A 25,400-nucleotide genomic window follows, 5' to 3' on the forward strand; every position below is an offset into this window, starting at 1 on the left:
GACAAATTTCGTAGATAAAATTATTAATTAATCAAATTTAGCAACAAATATACTAATAAAAATGTTAATTCCAAATTTTTACAGTAAATGTTAAATAAATCTTAAAACATGTAATTATGGTTACTTACGTTTCCTTAAGTAATTATGGTTACTTATTAGTTTAAGCAATATAAATGGTGCTAATTCAAATGTATTACAAACACGTGAAAATTACTAAAAATAACAGTTATAAGGGATTGAATTTAATGATCAAAACTCTAATCACTCAACCATGGAATATATCTCTAACATCTTCACACATTCACATAATAAGTAAAAAAAAAAAACTTTAACCCCTTAGAAATAAGTTCTAAATATTCATGTGAAAATACTAGTCTCTTATATATTCAAACACAAGATTTTCATTAAGAAAAGAAGTCAAGAATGTCTAAGAGTCTTTGTCTATGCTAGAACCAAGCGTCTTGGTTGTTTTATCCTAATCTAGGTTCCAAAAGATTTTTCAATGATTAGATACCAACATAATAGCATATATCCCATCATGCAAGTGAAAACAAGAGATGGAACACATGAATATAGAATAAAGATATTCTATTGTAGAGAAAAAGTTACAAAAAGTTTAGGTACATTACATCAAACCTTAATGAAATGGATTTTAGCTACTCCTATACACTCTAGAAGTGCCTCAACCCAGTCTTCTTGCCTCTGTCTCATTGCCATGTCCAAAAGCCCCTTCTTTTGCCAACATTCAATGCTTTAACTAGGCGAGAGGTACTTATTTTGACAAATTAGGTAGCTTAGCTCGCTAGGCTACAAGCTCTTCTTGGCAGGGCTAGCGTCGGGCTCTCATTGGACGAGTTGAGACACTACAAGAAAAGCGCTTATTACCGACATATAATTACCGAAGGTCAAGTGTCCTTCGGTAATTTGCGCTGCTTGTGATTTATCGGCGGATACAAGGCTTCGGTATTGGGCACGATTACTTCACCTAAATTTTGGCTATTCCCTCACTCATTTTCAATTTCAGCAGTTCTCTTTCCCCCTATTCGAGGGCATGTGAGGGTACCCTCAAATATCTCCTCCTTCGTTTGATTCCCTTTTCTTTGCGCATCATCGGTCCCTTCCATCTTCTGTTGGCATAACGGTGGTGTGAAGAGCGCGAGCATTTCCGGTGGTGGAGCGGGTTCGTGCAATCGCAGAGGGTGCCTCCCTGTTAAGTTCACAATCATTTGCAGAGGGAAACACCTCCAATGGCGACGACAGCGGAGCCAAAAGCGAAGACCTACTGGTGCCACGAATGCGATATGAGCGTGTCCCACACACTCCTTCCCTCGCCTCTCCTCTGTCCCCATTGCCACACCTCCTTCCTCGAACTAATGGACTCTTCCTTCTCCCAAAACGATGCCGAATCACCCCTCTTTGACCTCATTTTCCAGGACGCGCTCTTACTCCTCTCCCCGAAGCCCCTCCCCGCCAAACGCCACCCTTTCCCCTCCGTCAACGTCACACCCTCGGTCCTTTTCGCGCTCGACCCCAACGTCTTCGTTTTCTTCGCTGTGTGCAAAGATCAAATTTCCCTCTTTGACGCCGAGGCCAAATAGTTGCCCTGCAAACACCTTTACCATGCTGGTTGCATCACGCCGTGACTCGACCTCCACGCGTCGTGCCTGTTGTGCAGACTTTGCCTTGAGGAAGAGGCGGCACAGGAGGAGGAAGACGAAGGTGACGGCGTGGTGGCGGAGATTTGGAGGGAGCCTCGAGGTGCTCAAGCGCCTTTGCTATACGGTGGTGCTCTATCGTTTCTTTTCTTTGTCTTGCATCTCTTTTTTAGTGCTAAATTAGACCAGAATTCCGCTCTGATCAACTAGCTTCACTGTAATAATTATGAGAATGAAACTCCAATTTTGATTGGAGTTCGAGATGACCATCGGAGAGAGTATAGAATTTTAGTTCGGTTAATGTGTGTGTGTTATAATTGTTGAAGAGTGTTATTGATGACCAATCCTAATTTTAGTTCGGTTAATCGTGATGGGTCTGTCCAAGGAGAATCTGAAAGGTCTCATACTGGCTTTGGTGTCAAGTGGGTTCATTGGGGCAAGTTTCATCATTAAGAAGCAAGGTCTCAGAAGAGCTGCAGTAGCTTCTGGTGTCAGGGCTGGTCAGGGAATTTCTTATTTTTCTTATTTTTCCTTTAACAATTAGAATTTCTATTTGGAAGCTTGTATTTGGTTATACATGATTTTGTTTTCTTTGCCATTTTGCAGGTTTTGGTGGGTATTATTATCTCTTGGAGCCACTCTGGTGGGTGGGAATGATCACAAGTAAGCTTTCAGTGTTGTTTTAATTTTGTTTTTATGCTTAAAACTTTGTTTTTTAACATGGCAGGACGGGGCTGCTAGATTCTAGATTTTCTCTTACCTTTTGTCTTGTATTAATAATTGGTTTTGATTTTATCAATTAATTGTCTGGAGTTAATTGGATTTTATTTTTAATAAATTTTTTGAATCTGGTAAGTTAGGATCAACTGACTCGTTTTACATTAGGTAGTGGAACCCAGATTTCATGTTTTACATGCTTTATTATTAGCTAGATGCAAATATTTGTTTGTCATGGTCATTTTTTCTTCATCTGATTTCTTGCAGAACCTGTTTCTGTATGGTTTAATGTACAGTGTAGTTTTATCTTCAGTGGCATGCCATTGAAGTTCCAGACACTACACTGTAGTTTGCAATTTTGTTATCTCCTCTTACATCAGAAACAGGAGAAATTGGAGACCATGCAGCTAAAATCTCAACCCCTGGAGCAGCTAAATCAGGCTGCAAAATCAAGAAATGGTTAGAATAAGCAAACTGTTTCTTTGAAAATACAAATTGATATGTATATTACCTTTAGAATGTTTGGAGTGATTGCATTTGGTCCTCTAGATGAGAATGAAGCTATGTAAGGGGCTACTGAGTCTATACCTTCATTACTCTTAAATATAGTAGCAGTGGGATTACTGTATAGTATGCAGTTAATATAATATAAATTAGTCATATGTATACACGAATGAAAATTGCTCCTGTGATTCTTAAGTGATGGGATGTGTGTAGTAAAAATATACCTTGTTAGATTTATGTAAGAATGTATGAGTGCCCCGTTTCTAAGGCCAAGTTGAACCGTTGGCAATGCATAGATAGAAGTCACATCTTCTGGCACTGCACTTCTCAATAAAACACCAGCTGCTCCAGACACCAATCCCAGAGATGAAGATTCTTTAAGACCATCACACAAAACAATTTTCCCCTTCACCAAATTCTCGTCTAAGGAATGGTTGATGCAAAACCTAAGTAGTCATGGTGTAAGGATAAAGAAATAAGACTCACTAAATGTAATTGTAAAATTGTTACCAGAGAGAAAGATTAGATTTTGGTACCTAGATATGGAACTATTGTATCCACCATTGATGTTTGGTGCATTTCCAGCATAAATTAATGGAAAGCTCTCGTTTTTCATATCAAATGAATTGATTGAAACTCCCTGAATATTTAGTATGATTTATGAGGTTAATTAGTTAAAACAAAGGAAGACTTGCCATTGATCACAATATAAGGCTTCACTAGCAAGGTTAACATTAATTATCACTTTTTTCTTAATGAAGAGTAAATTGAAACAAAAAAGAATATAACCAAAGTGAGTTATGGTAATATAAATATGATGTAAGACCAAAACATTCATACTCTGAATTAGTATAATGTTATTCATAGTAGCTCCTTCATTACGAAGGTCTTCTCCGTGCTTGCAGCTTTTCTGGCATATGGGGGCTTAGTAATAGTATTGGTATTCATTCTGGTCTTCAATTTTGCACCAAAATGTGGGCATACAAATGTGCTAGTTTATACTGGCATTTGTTCATTGATGGGTTCCCTCTCTGTAAGTAAATTAAATGTTTTCTCTCCTGTTAAATCTTATGTTTGATGATTGATCTACACTTCATAGTATATAATCCGAGGAACATGATTTCATGTTCAAAGTAATATGGTCTTTACTATTCACTACTGTGTTCTAGTAATGAATTTCATAAATAGACTTTCAGCTTCCATACGGTTTTTATATATTTTTTACTTGCATAATTATTTCTATAATAATACTTACTGAAAAATGTTTGCTTTTCACTACAATAATACTGAGGCTGATCTACGTTGGATTGCTATAATTTTACAGGTGATGAGTGTTAAGGCCCTCGGGACTTCTTTGAAGTTAACTTTTGAAGGGAAAAATCAGTTGATCTACCCAGAGACATGGTTTTTTATGTTAGTTGTGGCTATATGTGTCATCATGCAAATGAATTATCTTAATAAGGTTTCTTTTGAAGATTGCCAAGAATGTAAATGACGATTCATAAGAGCTTTCTATTTATAGTTAGATTTTATAATTTGTAGCCTTTTTTCTTCTGGAGATATATGTATTGGAATATAAGAATCATACTTTATTCTTTGTTGAATGACAAAAGATTACATTCATTATTACCTTCTTCAAGATATATGTTCCGGAATATGATTTAACTTGAAAGGAAATTATAGAGTTCATCGCATTACCAGCTACATTACAATTTGCTAGAGATTTTAAATGTAGTTCATTGATTCTTTATTCTTTAATCCTGCCTGATTTTTACCGAAGGCTTTTGGCCCTCGGTAATTACCGAAGGCTTTTGGCCCTCGATAATTACCGAAGGCTTTTGGCCCTCGGTAATTACCGAAGGGCAAAAGCCTTCGGTAAATGTTAGCGACAAGGGATTTACTGAGGGCTCTTTGGCCGTCGATAAGCCGTCTGTAAATACCCTTTTCCGACGGCTTCTGGCTATTTCCGAGGGCTTATGGCCTTCGGTAATGCCCTTCTTTTTTGTAGTGAGAGGACTCGCTAGGCGAGCAACTTTTGGCAAAAATAATTTAACAAGCTTCAATCTTCCACTTTCCTTCAAAATTAACCAAAACTGGATAATTCTCTATCTCTATAACACTAATGTACAAATTTTGCATCTTTTCATTGAATTTTAACACAAAACACATGAATCAAGACAAAGAAGGGGTTTTAATAAGTGTGAATAATAAGTAATTATCACACTTCCTCATTTTTTGTGTGGACATCCAACAAAAAACGAACTGCAATGCTCTCGAAGCTAGTGATCTTATTGTTATCTACAACAGTCATGCTACCGACCAAATCGTCGTCCCGCTCGATTGATCCCAAAATGCGTGAAGCGATTGACAGTGACATCGATGATGAAGAAGCATCTTTTGCATACCCTTGACCACCCCTTCCTAAAGATTCCTTGAATGAAGACAAGTTGACGTTCAACATTATTACCTAAAATATGAGGAACGATCGATCTGCAACAGAAAGTACAATAGCAAAGATGAAAATGGCAAGCGAGGCACACCCCTATTTATAGAAGCAAAGGCCCCACCTGTGAGTCGTCCTTAGTCATTAGATCAAGTTAGATCCAATGGATAAAGGCATCTGACCTTTTGAATTTTTACATGTTCGAGATTCGAAGCACCACACACACCTCTCCCAATGGTCATATTTTCAAACACGTCGAAGCGAATATTGTTGATGCGTCAAGCAGTCTAAATGCACATAAAATATATAGGTGGCTAAAGAAACCCTAGTTTGCATGGAAGGCAAAAGCCATTTAACAAATTTCAAACCCATTCGCTAGTCATTTCGAGCTTAGGCTTGGGGTCTTGTGTACTATATGACCGTCCGGTCAGCCACAGATTGGACAATCAAGCTTAGATCTGTGTGAGTCACCCTCGAGACTAGACAATCAAATAAGTGAATTGGTGGTCACTTAAATACAGGTTTGAGGTAATGAGGTAGGTGATCTGTATTTACTGCACTATTAATATTTAAACTGTGTAACGTTAAGCTGACTTTGACATCGAGTGTTTTATGGAAATACCCTCTGAATATTGGAACGAGCGGTTGCAAGAGTACTTGGATTTCAAAAGAGTTTCAAACACTAAAGTGATCCAAATGTTAGACCGTTGTACGTCTCAAAATAATATTATTTTACAGGTAGCAACTATTTTTTCCCTCAAATATATAGCCTCTTCAAATACTTGCTGGTTTGGTACATTCTGATTATTTTGATATGAAATGCTCTTATTCGAATAATGCTAAAATATTTTGGATTTTTTACATATTCTTCTGCAGAAAGATATGGAGGAAATGTTTGGTGCAGAATTAAAACCGTGGCCCAATTCACCATTAACAAAACCTTAAGCACATTCTATACTATTATTTCCTTGTTTTCCGAAGTTTATATATATATATATATATATATATATATATATATATATATATATATATATATATATATATATTTTGCTTACTATAATGGTTTTCTTCAATATGATTTGAAGTCTTATTTTAAATTTGTTCCTTGTTGTGATCAATGTCAACTACAACAAGTTGCCCTTCGTTTTATTTTTATTCATTTCCATTTTTTATTTGCGAAAAGAATTGCTTGCAATTATTTTAAAATAGTGCCCGTGTAGGTTGATTTCTTATAGATAAAGTGAAAAACGAATTTATTTTGACAATTTCATGTCATAAATGCTTAAAAATAATGATAAAAGTTATATTAATTAATTAATACAGTTGATTAAATTTGTTTATTTTACATATTTATTTATTTTTTCGTTTTTTTAATAATAATTCCATAGACAAATATGAATTCATTAAAACATGATTTTGCATCTTTTCATTGAATTTTAACACAAAACACATGAATCAAGACAAAGAAGGGGTTTTAATAAGTGTGAATAATAAGTAATTATCACACTTCCTCATTTTTTGTGTGGACATCCAACAAAAAACGAACTGCAATGCTCTCGAAGCTAGTGATCTTATTGTTATCTACAACAGTCATGCTACCGACCAAATCGTCGTCTCGCTCGATTGATCCCAAAATGCGTGAAGCGATTGACAGTGACATCGATGATGAAGAAGCATCTTTTGCATACCCTTGACCACCTCTTCCTAAACCCTATATATTATCTTTCTTCGTTTAAACCAATATATTATCTTTCAATAATTACTAATCACTCTTACAAAAAAAAACCAACGAACCCACCTTAACGATTCTCATCCTAACTCTCCTATATCACTGTTCTATTTTTCCACCAGAAGCCAAAACCCTTCTGTCCTTTAAAACTCTATTTCAACATTTCACTTTCTATTTTCTCCATTTAATTACGTTGCATGCAGTAAAGCTTTTAATGTGCCACTCTTTATTTCTTCCTTTCCAAACTTCACATAATCATCCTCTCAAAGTAAAACCCAAACGAAGAAACTTCTTCCCCTACACTTGACTATTTACGTATACTACACACACATCTTCACCCACTCTTTATTTTCTTTGCTCAATTTTCCACCGTGGGACCCACACACACCATTTCTTGCATCCAAGAATCTCCACTCCTATCTTTTTCGTTAAACCCTATACGTAAACTTAATTATATAAGGACCTTTTTCTCTCCCTCGTAATTGCATGCTCCACACTATTATACTTCTCTTTCTCTCTTATTTCCGCGGAGCCCCATACTATCACATGCAACCCTTAGCCATCCCAACCCATTAACTTCCTTTCTCCTACTGCATTGTAAAATCCAACCAATAAAAATCACCCTAATTTTTACATGGCTAACCCTGCATGACTCTCTTCCCCTTGCTTTCTCTCAACTTCTACTCATACCCTTCAAAGCTCCAACATTCTATTCATGCATAATAATCACGTAACCCTAAATCCCTTCTTCTTCTTCTTCTTTTTTTCTATTCCCCTCCACTGTTTCCGAAACCCATCAACACCAGAAGCACCTTCACGTAAACTTGCCCAGCTTCCTTTCTAACTCTACTTCTACACATTAACTTTTCTCCTTCTTATCCTCATCTTTCTTTTCTTCCAACTTCAACCACTCCTCTTATAATACAACCCCTTCTTATTTCTCTCTTCTTGTTCTTTCCTCCCTCGCCTCCAGACAAAACTATTTAGCAGACATCACTCCACTTTAATATATTCGCACGCACATTCTAAATTTCCACAACCCATCCGAGGCTCTCTAATTGGGAACACGACGCTCACACTCTCACACACTCTTCATTCCCCTCCCACATACACACACTCTTCATCCCCTCACAACACCCTCATACATATCTTCTCTCGTCCTCACCTTCTCTTCATTCATGTACCCATTCACACACTCATCTACCACATCCGACAAAATCATTTACACTTTCCCATGATTCTCACTCATACATCCTCTTCCAAGAAACCATCTACTCTACTCTATTTGACCTATTCCCATCACGCACATCTAACCGAAACTCTCCATGCATCACACCTATTTATTCTCCTCAAATAACTCAACTCATTTTATTCCTCACCACTCCAATCATCATTCATATCTTTCACTTATCACACCTATTTTATTCTTCCCTCGTACACGTACTGTCCAGGAACAAAGCCCCTGTTAGACACCCTTAATAACCATTTTCCCTAACCGAGAGGAAGACACCCAGTCTAGGGTCAACGAATTGCACCAAACAAGAGGAATACATCCATTAATGTCATGCAAAGCACAATCTAGTCCTTATAATGAGTTTTCATTTTATAATTTTTGTCTTATCTAATTTTATCCATTTTTCACAAACATAATGACATCAAAGGAATTGGTAATTGGTCTGAAAAAATCAGAAACACTCGTTAAACAATTTCTTACAAAAAATGATTTTATAATGAGTTTTCATTTTATAATTTTTTTCGTATATAATTTTATTTAATTTTCACGAGCATAATGACATCCGAAGGAATTGGTAATTGACCTAGAGGGTTTTTTTTAGAGATGATGATTCAACCTATGCAGATGATGAAATTATAAAGGTTAGTAAAGATGGTGAAATTGAAGAGATCTTGAATGAACCTTTGCCTGAAAGTGAATATGCCAATGACTCAACTCTTTACAAAGACAAATTGTTTAACGACAAGTGTTTCTGATTTTTTCAATTGGGACTACAATAGAAATGACAGAGAAAAGGTTGGAGTGAGAGAGATAAAAGACAAAGGGTTGAGCGGAATGAGGGAGGTGAACAAGAATGAGGGAGGTGAACAAGGGTTTGGGGTTTCTTTTTTTTAAGTTTTGAAAATTTTAAAATAAATCATTTATTAATAAAAACAAATAAGATATTTTAACTAATTTAAAATAATTCAATTTGATTTAGTTTGTAGTGTAGTTCAATTTATATATAATTATTATAAAATTAAAAGAAAACAATTCCACCTGTATCAAACTGAAAGAAATTATAAGGTGGGGTCGTGAAAGAGGTGAACTGTTGTCACAATGTTTGAGAAAACAATCCCACCTTGATCATGAAAGTAAAATCTATTACTTATATTTACTGAAGACCTATATGATCGGTAATAATTTTATGACCTTACCTTAGAATTAACTCTATCATGTGTTGAGTTGTCCCGCATTTGGTGAGTGACACTTCCTGCGCTTAAGCCTTCTAGAGGACGCCCAAGCTTCGTGTTGTTGGCGCTCAAGCGCCCCAAAAGGGGCACTCAGGTGGTGGGCGGTGGTTTGCTACGCTGAAGCCTCCAAAAAGGGCGCCCCAACCTCGAGCTTCCTTCCTTCTGGTGCTTTTTCTGGACCTTTCCGAGCTCTATCTCCTTAGCACTTTATCCCTGCTGCTTTCCATATTAACTCATTTTCTATCAAAACAAAGGGAATTAGTCATAAAATCATCAAATTCACCCTCAACTCTCTTATTCACACAACTTAACAGAAAAATATGATTCCAAGAACGTTTCTAAGCAGAAAACGGTGTATTTAGCATCAAAATTACATCACAGATAACGATATTTTCAACCGTTAACAAGTTTATATAAGTAAGTGCAAACCTCATCTTACAAGTTAATTTTGTAAGTTTGACTTAACAAAATTTGAATTATGTTGTATAGAAATGATTATTGAAAATGCTAAAGACTTGTATCAATATGTAATCACATATATGAGATGATATGTGAATTATTTTTTGAGTTGTGAATTAAGAATTGAAAATTATGTTGTAAAATGGATCATTCAAATATACCAAAGGATGTCGACCTTGGGAATTGGCCGACGTTAAAGTATAATATGACGTCGAATTATCATTAAATCTGACGTCAAATAGCTTAAAGGATTTCAAAAAGAAATCCATTCTTAAAAAACATAGGTTTAGAAATGAAAACAAAACGAAAAGAAATACATTATAACAAAACATAGGCAAAAATGAAAACCAAACTAGTAAAAGAACCATAGGTTATGTAAAATGGAGTAGGATTTTGAAATCCATATCTGTTAACTTTTTGCTCTGGGTTTGTATCATACTTTCAAGCTTCACAAAAGCTGATCATAAAGACAACAAAATGCCTTGCTTTTGTAAACTTGAAGGAGTTGATACAAACCCAAAGACAAAAAGTTATAAAAATGAATTTGAATAAGAAAGCTCTACTTGGAACCAAAAGTTTGGTGAATGGAGGTGTAGGGTTTCAAAAGGATCTGAAACTCTATTTAAAGTGTAAATGTGGGGAAGCATATGAGCGTTTAGTATTCATTTATTTTGGATTGGACGTCAGTTGTTGCCTAAGCGGACGTTATACGTTTGTTCTGGTTAAAGTTTAATGTCGAAGGTGTTAATGGTTGGACGTCATTTAGTTTAAGACGTCGAATGCTACATCTACATGATGTCTACCAGTTGAATTTATTTACAATACTGTCACTGATCATTGTTAACATTGACTATTTTGTGATTGGACGTTGAATGTGTTACATTATACACTATTTTTGTATTAGTGATAGTACATAGATTCAAACCTGGTTTTTATTTTCCAATTTCTTTCTTTTTCTTTGCTTTTCTCTTTAATAGATTATATTTGAATGTTTATGATAGATGTAATTATTTGTATATTAATTGAATTATTTTTGAAATCTCACATTAATTAGTTATAAGGTTAATTTAGAATATATAAGTGAATGCAAACATCATCTTATTACAAGCCAAATTTGTAAGGTTGAGTTAGACTTAAAGTTTATTTCTTAACAAAATGTAAATTATGTTGTATGAAAATTACTATTGAAAATGATGAAGACTTGTATGAATATGTTGTCACATATCTTGGATGATATTTATGTGAATTATTATTTGATTTCTGTATTAAGGATTGAAAATTATGTTGTAACAAATCTCCTTGTTTCACTGATGATCTAAGTCACATAGACTAAGATATCATCATGTGGTGAGAAACTGAGGAAAGTTTTTCAACATTGTGACATGGATAAGTGTCTTTGCTTCTCGGGGATTTAGTCTCAATCGATATCATAATATTGCTCAAAACTAAATCGCTTAATGTGAGTTCTTTTTCATAGGGACAACAAAAAATCATTTTTCAATCTAACTGGGGTGTTTTCACGTCTCAATGTCGATGGATAAAATTAATTTAGTGTATAGATTATTGATTTCGTGTACCAATTTCACCCACACACTTAATTATTATAATCTCTTTATTACTCGAATTTCAATGATAATCTCGTGCATCACTAGTCTATATTTTTGTTTTATTTGGTTTATTTATAAAGATGAAAATGGAAATGCAACAACAATCAATGAGGTGTAGCGTAAAAGTGATAAAACTCAAAGTGGTATATGTGGTGATCGGAGAAGTTGCAATAAAGTAACAAGAACATTGAAGTAAATTGCATAAAGAAAATTACTAAGGAAAGAAAATTGCAACCATCAACATTGGATTAACCATTTTTCCTAGGAGTAACAAAGTACCTGACTAAATAAAGGCAGGTCGAGAAATGCGTTTGAACATGTCAAAACACAATACTCTCGCCCATCCAGCCCACCAACCTGTCAGACCAGATGCAAGGCAGGACATGCAAACTCGTCGGCTTGTTACACGTTAATTAACTTAGCTCGCAAAATTAGGTTTGTATGTTGTGTTTTTGGCTTTTCTGGGAGTGTAAACGCCATGAGAGTATGAACGTTGCGAGAGTGCAAACACCATCGTGAAACTATGAACACCACAATAGTACAAATGTTGTGAGAGTGTGAACGCCGCGAGAGTGCGAACGTTTTTGAGAATGCAAACATCAATGTAAAACTATGAACACCACGAGAGTACGAACACTATGAGAGTGTGAACTTTGCGAGATTGTGAACCTCGTGAGACTGCGAACGTCACTAAACTTTGAATGTGAATCCCTCTCAACTATCTTTTCATAGTCTGAATCTAATCTCACCCTATCTTTATAGGGTGGAGCAAGGCAAGGTAGAAGAGTGAAGCAAAGGCACCACATGTTTATGTTTTCGTTGTCATTGATTTGCCTTAGTTCATTTTCTAGGTTCGTGTTGCAATTGGTTTACAATTGACATTGTCAATTCCTCTATCTACTTGTAATCTGAGAATCAAGGTTAGAAATTAGGGTTTTTTTTTTTAATTAGGGTTATTGCAAACATAGAATAGAATACCACATCTTGCTACTACAGTAAAACATGTTGGGTGTTTCTTCCAAAAGAATTTGGGTCAAAGAAGAAATTGGAGAGCTGTTCTTCTAGAAGTAGCAACATAACATTGGTGGGAATCTTCCAAACCATTTTCTAATTGCTAGCATAGCTCGATTCAATTTTGGCAGGCCAAAAATAGTTCGAATTGTCTTATTTTATCACCCCTGATTTTTTTGTTTGCAGTGTTTTAGTATGTATGAATTGTTCCATTTGTCATTCTTGTAAAATCAAAATAAACCTATTTATATTTTCAACCCTCCTTGGACAATTACATATTTGAATTTATATTTGGACAAATTACATATAACTACCCTAAAAACTACCCTTAACGGTTTTTGAATAAAAAGTTGACTCCTAATGGGTTACATGTTTATCTTATGACATCCAACTCATAAAGGATCATTTAGTAAAATTGTCTTTTATTTATTTCGTCTCTAGAATATAATGCTTTTGGTTTACAACTTATGGGTCCTGAAAGCTCAAAATAACTTATGAGGATACAATTGTCCTTCACTCACATCGTCACTATAAATTTTTTTAGGTGCTATAATCCTTCGTTTATCATCTTAATAAGGTTGGACGCTCAATCGATTGAGCGACGTAAGATTTCATTTTCGACCGATTGTATATATAACATTACCTTTTGGTCTCGCAACGCTTTAAAAATCTTAAATAATTTTTTTCTACTTTTCAATTGCCTCAACATATAGTTTAAGAAAGAGTAATAAAAATATATAAGTTTAAAAAGGTGTAGTAATAAAAAAAAAATGTAAGTGGAGGAATAACGTAAGATAGAAGTGTAGGGTTATCATTTGTCTTTATAAAAGAATAGATAATTAAAATAAAGCACATCAATTCCATTTATACCATGTGAGAATGCCAGATTCGTACCTACATGGTCCATCTTTCATAATATACCAATGGCAGTTTAAACATATACCTGAATCTCTACTTTGGTCAAATGCATCAAAATGCAATAAAGGACCATTTTTCCATTGAACCGAACAAAAGAACAGTGTTCCCCCAAAAAAGTTAGTTCGAAAACTAAATTTGTAGCTTTTGTCAATAGGGAGAATGTGGAACCCAAGATCATCATCTTTTGATTTGCAGTGAACATTTATAGTTTCATATCCCTCTAAACTATTCATAATTTCCACACTAGCTGGGTCTGCCGATGCACATGCCAATGCCAGCATGCACAACAACACAACGATTTTCACTAATGTATACATTGCAAATTCTCATTTTTTTTCTCTTCAATCTGATATATATATATATATATATATATATATATATATATATATATATATATATATATATATATATATATATATATATATATATATATATATATATAATGGCATGATGTTAAAGGACAAAAATGTCTTTTTATTTTTTATTTGACCTGATGGAAAACATTTATCTCAAAATTTTAATTATTGGAAACATGTATCCCAAAATTCTCTCAGCATTAATTATTCATATTCTATGTGCTAAAATAATTAATTCAATTCATATAATTAACATACATGAGGTCAATTCAAATAGCTAATTAATTAATTAATTATATTTTATTAACTCTTATTTCCACTTCTACATTATTACTGATTTTAACATACATGATTGTTAATTTCATATGTAGAAGACAAAGAACATTCTGATGGAGGAAATCTTTGTAAACATATGGCAAAACTATCAATGTTGCACAACAATTAACTGAGCAATAAAATATAAATAACTAATGGTAAGAGAATATTATAAAACATATTTGGAAAAAAAATGCTTTTTTATATTTAGAATTATTTTTATCAATAAATTGTAAATTAATTAATTAACCCAAAAATAAATTAGTAAAAAATATCATCATTAATTTTGAAAAAAATCTTATACTATGTTTCCTTACAATTAAAATGTTTTTATCAATAAACTTAAATGAATTAATTAATTAATTAACACATAAATAAAAAAAGTAATAAAATAATACTAATTAATGGTTTGAAAATATTATACTATAAAAGAAATTTTGTTTGTAATAAATGCTTTTCTATAATTAAAATTTATTTTATCAATAAAATTTAAATGAATTAATTAACACAAAAATTATATAATATCAATAATTAATGATGAAAAATTAGAATAAAATAAAATAAAATTATAATAAATATTTTCTTATAATTAAAATTACATTTATAAATAAAATTTAGGAATTAATTAAATAAAATAAAAATTAAAAATAATGAAATATCAATAATTAAAAAGTAAAAATACTTACATAGCTTACCATTTTATATTACGAAAGGATTTTATGGATTGATTTGAAAATTTTAATTATTGACAATTTTATTAATAAAATAATTCACTAATAATGCATATTTTATTTATTGATAAAATAAATTTACGAATAGATAAAATATATATTATGACAAATTTCGTACGAATAGATAAAATATATATTATGACAAATTTAGTGAAAAATTTCGTACGAATAAATAAAATATATATCATGACAAATTTAGTGACAAATTTTGTAGATAAAATTCATTAATTAATCAAATTTAGCAACAAATTTACTTTAGTTGACAAAACATTATTCTTAATTTCATTTTTTTTACAGTAAATGTTAAATAAATCTCAAAACATGTGATGCTGCGTCTATTATCTTCTTTTCTTTTCTTAGGTACTTTCTTTTTTCTTCTTTATTTTCCTCATTTCATTTTTCTCTCTTCTTTATATTTGTGTTTTCATTTTTTATCTCTTTTAGAATTTGATCATGTTATACAAAGACAATCTGTTTGTATGTTATCTGATTTTCAAAAAAAATAAATTTTGATTTGGGCTAAAGATTCTATATTTTATTTTTTTTATGATTTTGTTATTATGTATTAAAAAAATATTTTTTACTAGCCATTATTTTGTATATGTTAAATATATGGTTAGAAATATTTGTATTATCATTAATTTATATTAATCGCTTCAATTGTTTTATATTATTTTAATTTTAATTATTAGTTGTATTGTCTTTGTTCGTCTTCATTCTCATTATATTTGTTCATATTACCTTTATGGTTCTCTTCATCATTATTCTTATATTACATTAGGTCATCAATTCCATCCCACACGCTCGTAATTCCAATGTCAACAACCACCACCACCGGTCCTTTGATGCCCCTGTTATGGTCTTCCCTCCACTTCAAGGTCAAGCTCATGTGCAACAACGATTGTTGAATCCAACCCACGACAACCACCGCATTGTCACTGGCGACACCACGAGAAAGAGCTAGATAATATGCTACACAATTTTTCTATAATTTGGCTATTATCTATGATTATATTTGTATCGTAAGACGGTTTGATCAGCCGCAAATCAAACCGTCAATCTTGGATATTTACAAGTAACTTTCGAGACCGGACGATCAAGAAAACCGAACCGTCAATCTTGGATATTTACAAGTAAGTCTTGAGATCGGACGATCAAAAAAGTGAATCGATCAATCATATGAACCATGACAATTAACTTTCATGATAATCAACTTAAAAGTTAACATTGACCCTACATCCACTAGTACAAAATGAGTTTTTTAAGTCTAGTACAAAATGAGTTTTTTAAGCCTGTTATTTTGGGCTTTTTAAGTCTGTTTTACAACAGACTTAGATTCGACATACGTAAATTTTAAGTCTGTTGTTGACTAATTAAATCTGTTGTTGACTAACTATTGTATATTTATAAATAAAAATAAGCAAATTAAATTTGTTACTTTTTAAATTTTATTTGTTTAATCTAAAATCTAAAGTACAACCAAATTTTCATAATAAAATATATATTACAAATTGTGCAATTCAAGTACATAATATAAAGTTTCAAAATCAAAATAAAGAATAAGATGTTTAACTTAAAATTTATAGTCTAAACAAAGTTTAACTTAATCTTTTAAGTCTAAACATAACCTAAACAAAACTTAAACAACACCTAATCTTCACATTGGAGAAAATAACTTGTCCATTGCTAATATACTTCAGGAAGTGTTTACAACTAATCTGCCGATTGGCCGGTAAAACAAAAAGAAAAATTAAATATAATTAATAATAAAATAATAAATAATAAAATAAAGTGAAGAAATGTATAATAAAACCTTAAAAGTGAATTTTTCAGTGTCATTTTTAAAAGCATTCTATCAAATTAATCACGATAAAAACCATGCAACTGAACTAAAATTATATCTAAATCATACACACTAATTTTCACAAAAATAAAAAAAAAAAAAATCAGTAGCCCCTTTTTAATCATAAAAAAAATATCCAAATGCATTAGGATCTAATTCACCACCCAAAACTTTCAAACTTATTACCAACTTCACAAGAACTATATAATACTATAAAACTACTTTCACATAGTCAATTAACAAAATTCTGCACTTCACCGTGATTAACAAAATTCTGCACTTCACGTGATATATATAATATTAGAACACTACTTTCACACACACACACACACACACACACACACACACACACACATACACACACACATATATGGGTTTGCTAACGCGCGTTCGCCTGTTTTATATTGGTTTCCTAACACCCCCTCCCCCGAAAACAGAAATTGCTATTACATCCTTAGAAACCAGAAAGGGAATGACAATCAAAAGAAAACGGTGAATACCATAGAGAAAGAAAAACAAAATCATAAACTGTGGTAGCAACAAAAACCCTTAAGCTGCATAATTAACTCACATGAGCAGAAAAACACCAACGTTTGTCAAAAAAGTGCAAACTTTAGCACATCCGTGTGCACCCATAAGCTGCCCCAACTTACCGAGAATGAGAACACAGCCCACCAAACGAGAGCGAGAGAAATCGCGCGCGGGAGAGGAGTTGTTGACGCGTTGTGGTGAGCTGTCGGTGGTGAGTCACCAGAGGTCTTTGTTGCGGCAAGAGATGGGGAGATGTTGATGCGTAGGATGAGAGATTGGAACAAATCTGTCGAAGGGGAGGGAGAGAAATTGCTAAGTGGAGGGATGATACTGTGTAGCATAAATTAAAAGATAAATCTAAGTCTAAAATTACCATACTTAACCATTTAATTAAGTCGGTTGAAAATTCAACAGATGTAAAATATATTTGAAATATAAATTTACATCTGTTATTGACTTAAAAGAGTTAAATTTAAGTTTGTTATTTGATTAACAGGTATCTTTTATTTATAAAAGTGCTACTGCACATCTTTTAAGTCTGTTTTTTTTAAATAGATTTAAATTGACAGACTTAAAAGGTCTATATTGTATTAGTGATCTTGAAGCATTTTGGCGCCTACGAGAGGATGAGTATTTCACAACCAATAAGCCCTATAGTGACTTTAAGGAACATGACATTCAACATCCTGATAGAAGAATCGAAGAATCAATCCAGTTAGTTGGAGATGATAAAGAACATGCAATGGAAGATGAAGGAAATGCAACGAAGATATGAAAAGGAGCTAATGGCACTCACAGTTGAGAATGCGACCATACACCGACAAAGCACTTGACAATCAGTGCCTCGAACATTAACTAAACCACAAGAACATCAGCCCACTCCAACCAAGCCTAAAGAAGACTCGTGCAGAACTGCCCATGGGGGCAAAACGAGAGCTAGTAGAGAAAACTCGTCCATGCAAACGGTCAACACAACCAATCTACATCCTTTCACACTAGCCATCATGGAGACTCTCAAGCTCTCAGTCTCCCCAACCATCGAGAAGTACGATGGATCAACTGATTCAAACAAGCATTTAAGGATGTTCGTGAATCAAATGGATTTTTACACTATAAGCGTCTTGATGTGGTCTAGAGCTTTTTCTGTCTCCCTCAAAAGAGAAGCTTTGGCGTGGTTCAACTCACTGCCACCCAATTATATAGATAGCTTTTTGGCGATTTGCTCATTGTTCGGCACTCATTTCACCGCAAATCGATCACATCACCTTAAAACTCTTTGCCCTGGTGAATCTTAGGCAGAAGAAAGAAGAATCCTTTTGTGCCCTCATGGATCGTTTCAAGAATACCGCACGACAAACAAAAAATCTCAACCACAAGATAGCCCTACACCACATGATAATGGCTCTAAGGCCTAGGCCATTTGCCGACAACCGATGTATGAGGTTATCTAAAACCATGAATGATGCACAACTTAGAGTGGAGTGGTACATGATGCAAGCGAGGAGGAAAGTGGAAGTCGTGCAAGAAAATAAAAGGGTAATCGCATGAAGATACTACACAAAGGTTTAGCCAAGAAGCTTTAACAATGGGGACCTAGTGTGGATGAAGACTTATGAAGTGCATAAGAAGTTGTTACATGGAAAGCTTGTATCCAACTGGGAGGGGCCGTTTAGAATTGTAGAAGACCCTAAGAATGAGGCTTACCACCTAGTGCATGGCGGGAAGACCCATCCCTAACACTTGGAACCTTTCCATTTGAAGTTTTACAATAACTAAAAAATTTACAAACCTCATGTAACTTTCATCTTAATGAATACAATAAAGTATTTTCAGGAAAATGAGTGCAAGTGTGGTCCGGTTAGATATTAACAGGTTAGATATTAACAGGTTGGTGAAGGAAAAGTTTACTTATGTTATTGCTTACCAACAACATGTCAAGTTAGTGAAGGACGAGTTCATTCGTGAAACTCTATCGCTTAATCCAATGAATAAAACGAATCAGTCGGTGATGGATGAGTTCATCCGTGAACCCCTACTAAACAACTATGTCGGTGAAGGGTGAGTTCATTTGTGAACCTCTAATGCACCATTAGGTCGACGAAGGATCAATTCATATGTTAAACCTTGCCACATCATTAATTTAGTGAAGGATGAGTTCATTCATGAACCCCTGCCGCAACACTAAGTCGATGAAGGATGAGTGCATTTATGAACCTCTGTCACACCATTAAGTTGGTGAAGGATGAGTTCATTAGTGAATTCCTGCCACACTACTAAGTCGATGAAGGATGAGTTCATCCGTGAACCCCTGCCACACCACTAAGTTTGTGAATGATGAAATCATCTGTTAACCCCTATTGCACCACTTAATTGGTGAAGGATGAGCTCACTTGTGAGCCCCTACCGAAGGCATGCCAAGTCAGTGAAGGATGAGTTTATGTAAGTGAACCACTACCTCTTAGTCTAGTGAAGGAAGAACTCACCTAAACGAACTCCTACTGATCGAGTTGTGAGATGACTAAAGTTGTTCAATCGCGACTTAGTGTTATCTGACTCAATATAGTGGGGTGACTTAGAGCAAGCATTGTTAACAAAAAACGAACTTCAATGCTCTCGAAGCTCACTACCTTATTGGTACCTACAACAATCACGCTACCAACCAAATTCTCATCTCGCTCGATTGATCCCAAAATGGGTGAAGCGATTGACAGTGACATCGACGATGAAGAAGCATCATTTTCATATCATCGACCATCCCTTCCTAAGGACTCCTTAAATGAAGACAAGTTGACGGTCAATATTATTACCTAAAATATGAGGAATGATCGATCTGCAACAGAAAGTAAAAGAGCAAAGGTGAAAATGGCAAGCGAGGCCCACCCCTATTTATACTAGCGAAGGCCCCACCTGTCAGTCATGCTTAGTCATTAGATTAATCAGATCCAATGGATAAAGGCATCCGACCTTTTGAATTCTGACAGGTTTAAGATTCGAAGCACCACACACCTCTCTCCCAATGGTCATATTTTCAAACATTTCAAAGTGAATATTTCTAATGCATCAAACGGTCTAAATGCACATAAAATAGGAGGCTGAAGAAACCCTAGTTTGCATGGAAGGAAAAAGCCATTTAACAAATTTCAAACCATTCGCCAGTCATTTCAGGCTCGGGCTTGGGGGTCTTATGTACTATATGACTGTCCAGTTAGTGATAACGGTTGATTTCACCGTTATTTGAGAGTAAATTTTAATATCAAATGAACCCTTTTTGACTTAGAAACTTGTTTGTTCTCTTGATTTTGGTTTATTTTAGTAAATAAGAGAGTTGAGATTACGCTTTAAGATTTTATCACTAAATTCCCTTGATTTTGTAGGAAATTGGGATGAATTGGAAAAGGAGTTAAGTTGTCAAGAAGTTGGAACTCATAAAGGACAGAAAAAGCACTGGAAGAGAAGGTTGCAGAAGGTCACATCACGCTTGGGCGCCCTTTTTATGATCCTCAGCGCTGGAAGCTTGCAGTCACGCCTAGGCGCCCTTTTTGGGGCGTTGAGCGCCATCTTCCCTGTAACGTTTCATGCTTGAGCGCCCTCCATTGGACGTTGAGCGCCACTCCTTCGCAAGCACACCTGGGCGTCCTAAGTAAGGGTGCTGAGCACCGCCAACATTGGCCTATGGCCCAATTCAACCCTATTTAAGGATTAGCTAGACCTAGAGAGAATATCTCTTGACATAATTAACACAAATTCAAATTTTCTTCAATTCTCTAGAGGCAGAAGTGGATGCGGAAGCTCTCCTCTTCAATTTTTAGGGTTTTTCTATCTTTTTCATTCCATTGTTCATCTAGTTTCTCCATCACGATGGGGAGCTAAACATTCTTTGTTGTTGGGGGATGATGTAACCTTGTGAACTCTCATGTATTTGAATTTATTCTTATTTATTTATGCTTCTTTCATTAATTGTTAGAGTTATTCTTCTTTACTCAATGCTTGTTATGTTTAACTCATGTTTGTGCTTTAGTTTTGTGAATAAGAGAGTTGAGGTTATACTTGATTTTATCACTAAATTCCCTTGATTTTGTACGCTATTGGAATGATTTGAAGGAAGAGTTAAAGTACCAAATAGTTGGAATGCAGAAAAGTCAACCAGAGTGCATAAATTTCAACCAGAGTGTAGAAAAGTCAACTAGAGTGCAAATATTTACACCAAAGGGCTTTCATTTAACCAAAACCAAACATACTCACAAGCAGGTTTTCATCCCAAGGACTTTTCTTGGCTTGTAACTTGGCTGGGCTAAGAAGAAACATGGTTTTTCAGGAATGCAAAATCCTTGAGTTAAGAGAGATATTTATGAATTTAACAATTACACACAGGTTCTCTTTTCAAGAAGATCTTTTTCTTATTCCCAACCTTTTCCCTTGCAGTGAGCTTTTATTTCTTTTCTTTTGATTTCTCTTTTTCTTTTTCCTTGTGCTTACTGCTTATTTTTCTAGCAACCCCAAACTTGAACATTTATCAATACCTCACAAATATTCTCAACTCAACTGAAGGAAAAGAATTTAAAACAGGGTTTTCAAAACGTGCTTAAGGTTAAAGGTTCAAAGGATGGAACAAACTGTTCTCTTTTTATTTGGAAAAATTCATGAGTAGGCTAAAAAAATTAAGGGATAACAAAAGATGACCTTGATCATATGAAACCTGCAAGAAAGTAGTTCAATTACAGAAAATTTGGGCAAAATCATTCACGCTTTCAAAGTAATAGCAATTATTCACAACAACTCTGAAGCCCAAAACTCACACAAGTAAACTCTCAAGTCCTAGAATTCAGAAAAACATCATGCTCAGTATCTTAATCAAATTTTACCTCAAGCACCTGTTTTACCTGTATATCAGCACACCATGCATCATCTCAACATCAATCAATACACTAGAATATTACAAAGCAATACTCATCACAAAACACATCACAGTTGAATCAAAGCAGTTTAATTCATTCAAGCAAAGTACAATAACAAAACAATTGATTAAAAAGAAAGCAAATAAGAAAACAAAAGATTAAAAAGAAAGGTTTTGAAAGTTGGATTGCTTCTTAGTAAGCGCTTCTTTAACGTCACTAGCTTGACCCAATAAGCTCATGTCACATCTTTAATCTTGGTGTCATCTTTTCCTTCTCCACACCAATTGATCTTCAGCAGCTTCCTGTTCACCGTTTTAGTTCTCCTTTAAATTGGAGATTCAATCTCTATCAGTCCATCAGCTCCGAGTTCTTTCACAACCCAGAGCTTTTTGTTGAATCTCACTAGTATCTTGGTCTCAGCTCTTCATGTTTCTCTAGTGAGTCTAGATGAACACATGTTCCTTTGCTGTCTTTTTCTTCTTCCTTAACTTGTGATAGAAAACATTTTTTACCTTTTTTACCTGGTTTAACAACTTTTGTACTAGTCCCGGGTGCATCCTCACATGCAGCTTTGAGACTAGTCTTCTTTATTCGAACCGGTTGCTCAACATTGAAGACATTGAAAGTCATCTCCTCTTCTTGGTCTTTAAGAGCTATAGTTCCATCATCAACATTGATGATTACCTTGGTCGTCTTCATGAATCACTACAAGAAATTGGCGTATTACCGAAGGGTTTTTACGGACGGCTTCTTAGCCTTCGGTAAAAGTACGTTACCGACGGTCAGATAGATAATTACCGAAGGGGTGTGGCCTTCGGTAAGAGGCTTGACCCATTAAATGAAGTGATTGAGGGTATACGTTTAGGTCGTCCCCAATTTTGTGAAACAGGAACCCCTACCCTACCTCTCTGTCGTCCCCTTGAGCTTCCCATTCTCTCCTTTTCCCTTCTATTTCGCTTACTCTTGTTCGATCGTGCTTCCATTTTGTCCCTCTCCCTCTCCTTGTTCGTTCTGTCCGGTGGCATTGGGTTCTTCGTGCCGTTGTCGGTGTTGCGACAGGGATAGTGGTTCATGGCTATGCGCGTGAGGCTTGTGCGACGATAAGGGTGTTGATTCGTGGTCATTAGCTTGAGGAGGTCATTGCGTTGAGACTGTGAGTACAAGGGGGAGACTAAACAGGTTAGTACCTTCCATGTTTTCTATTGAATTCCTATATATATCATTCTGTCTATTAGAACTTGTTCTGGTATGGTTGGCCTGTTAGTTTTGATTCCTCTTCATTTTGTTTTGAGCTTGGAATAAGTTTTGGGGGCTGTTTTGGTATTGCTGTAAGCATAGCGGAAATTGGTAAATCAAGAGTATAAGGAAAATATGTCCTGAGTAGGTTACGGCTTTTTCAGTTTTCTTTCCAGTTGCTATAAGGTCTATATGATATGTTCCAATGCTATAAGGTCTATGCCAGTTGTTTAGTTGCTATAGAATCCCTAACATTTTTGTTCAGTTGCTATAAGAGAAAGTTTCAGTAGTTCTATTATTATTATGCTTTAATCCAGTGCCTAGTTATTATGGTGTTGTTGTCAAGTGCTTAAAGTATGTTGCAGTTGCTATATGGTTCCTAATCCAATCCTTGATGGTCAAAGTGTTTAGACCAATGTTCCAATTTTTGTAAGGACCAATTTTAGTTGCTTAATTGCTAAGAACCAATGTCTTTTTGCTAATTGAGTTATTTCCAACGTGCCTTAACTGTTATAGGACCTAAGTCAGCAAATTCAGTTGTTGTAAGGCCTTTGTACAATAGTTCAGTTCCTCTAAGACCTCCATCTAAAGGTAAATGAGCTCTGGCAACTCAATAAGAATTAATGTAGTTAAACAAGGGAACTTAAATTCCTGTGTTGCTAATGCTGCATTGTCTTCCTTTCCAATAATTTCTAACAACCCCCAACTAGATCCAATTATAAGTTTGTGAAGGTTCAAAATATTTGGTAGCAGGGTTGCAGGAAACAAAGTTTGCATCATGTGACACTCTTGAACAGACACTTCCTACAGAGTTAATTTCTGCTACTAGACTATTGTTCATGTTCCCTTTGTGACATTCATCTCAAAAACTCCTTCTAAATTGTTGCAATCTTGCACCATGAGTTCATTTAAGTTTTTCAAATAAGGAAGAATATTAGATGGAACTGCACACTGTTGAATTTCACACCCTTTCTTGCGTTCCACACACTAACTGATAAGCATAAGAAATTGTGATAGAAAGTGACATGAATAAAAATCCTATGATGAGTGTGACATCAGAGTTTGAATAAAAATTGAGGCCTAGCAACAATTACTGTTAGTGGTTTAAAAGCAATGGGAGAAATAAAATAAGGTCCCATAGAATTAGGAACAAGTACGTGGCATGTGAAGTGTAGGACCTATTAGAACAAGTTGGATACTACTGTCATATTCATTCAACTTCAATGAAATGCAAGTTGGGGGTGGAAGGAATCATGGATCACTCAATTACATGGTTTTTTGAGCACAAATTTTGTTACTTCTGTAAGGCTTCAAAATTAGAAATCAGTTTGTGGCACATAAATATTCAAAAGGGTGCTTTTAATTTAATTTAATTGAAGTATTTTTTTTATCATAAAAAAATGCAACTCAAATATGAACTTGTCCTTACCTATTTGGTGTATGAACTTGTCCTTAACATTGTCATGGCTATTCTTTTCTTGCCTCAAATTAACACCATTTAGTGCCATTATGTATCCTGATATTTCTCTTGTGGAGTAGCTTTTAAGGATGGATGTTTATATATTATATCACAATTGCTGGATGTAATTTTTCTCAAGATGTAAAATTGATATTTCTCAAGATGTTTATATACTATTCATGACTTTGTTTTGTTCCTGTCGAGCTTTCATTTTTGAACAATCTTCTCTTTTTTATCTTTCCATTTTCTAATATTGTGATATTCTTATTGTTTTTAGGCAATCAAATTGAATGATGTTAAATCATGCAAGGGAACAACATTCTGGATGGCCCCATAGGTTTGCCTTCAATATTCTCTTCTAATTAAACTTACTGAAAAATGGGTATGGACCGTCATTTTTATGAATGGAGTGTAGACATGGTTGTTAGTAAGTAACAGTTAAAATGTAAGCTTGTTGCTGGATCCATGGTTCTAGATTGAGTTTATACTTTTTTTTTCAGCTATTCGGTAATTACCGAAGGCTTT

General features: G+C 34.5%; 1 protein-coding gene across 1 annotated transcript; it reads left to right on the forward strand.

Annotated features, from left to right (window-relative positions):
* The first annotated feature begins 1,398 nt into the window (after window positions 1–1,398).
* LOC148199151 (putative magnesium transporter NIPA3) lies at window positions 1,399–4,440 on the forward strand. Its single transcript, XM_088111403.1, has 5 exons — window positions 1,399–1,782; window positions 2,041–2,155; window positions 2,262–2,318; window positions 3,782–3,909; window positions 4,201–4,440. Exons 1-5 carry the CDS (start codon window positions 1,399–1,401, stop codon window positions 4,369–4,371), a joined length of 855 nt encoding a protein of 284 aa, XP_087967529.1. The 3' UTR covers window positions 4,372–4,440.
* The last annotated feature ends 20,960 nt before the right edge of the window (window positions 4,441–25,400 follow it).

Source organism: Vigna umbellata, chromosome 4 (assembly GCF_029865625.1).
Source record: "Vigna umbellata cultivar VRB3 chromosome 4, Vumbellata_1.0, whole genome shotgun sequence".
Lineage (NCBI taxonomy): Eukaryota > Viridiplantae > Streptophyta > Magnoliopsida > Fabales > Fabaceae > Vigna > Vigna umbellata.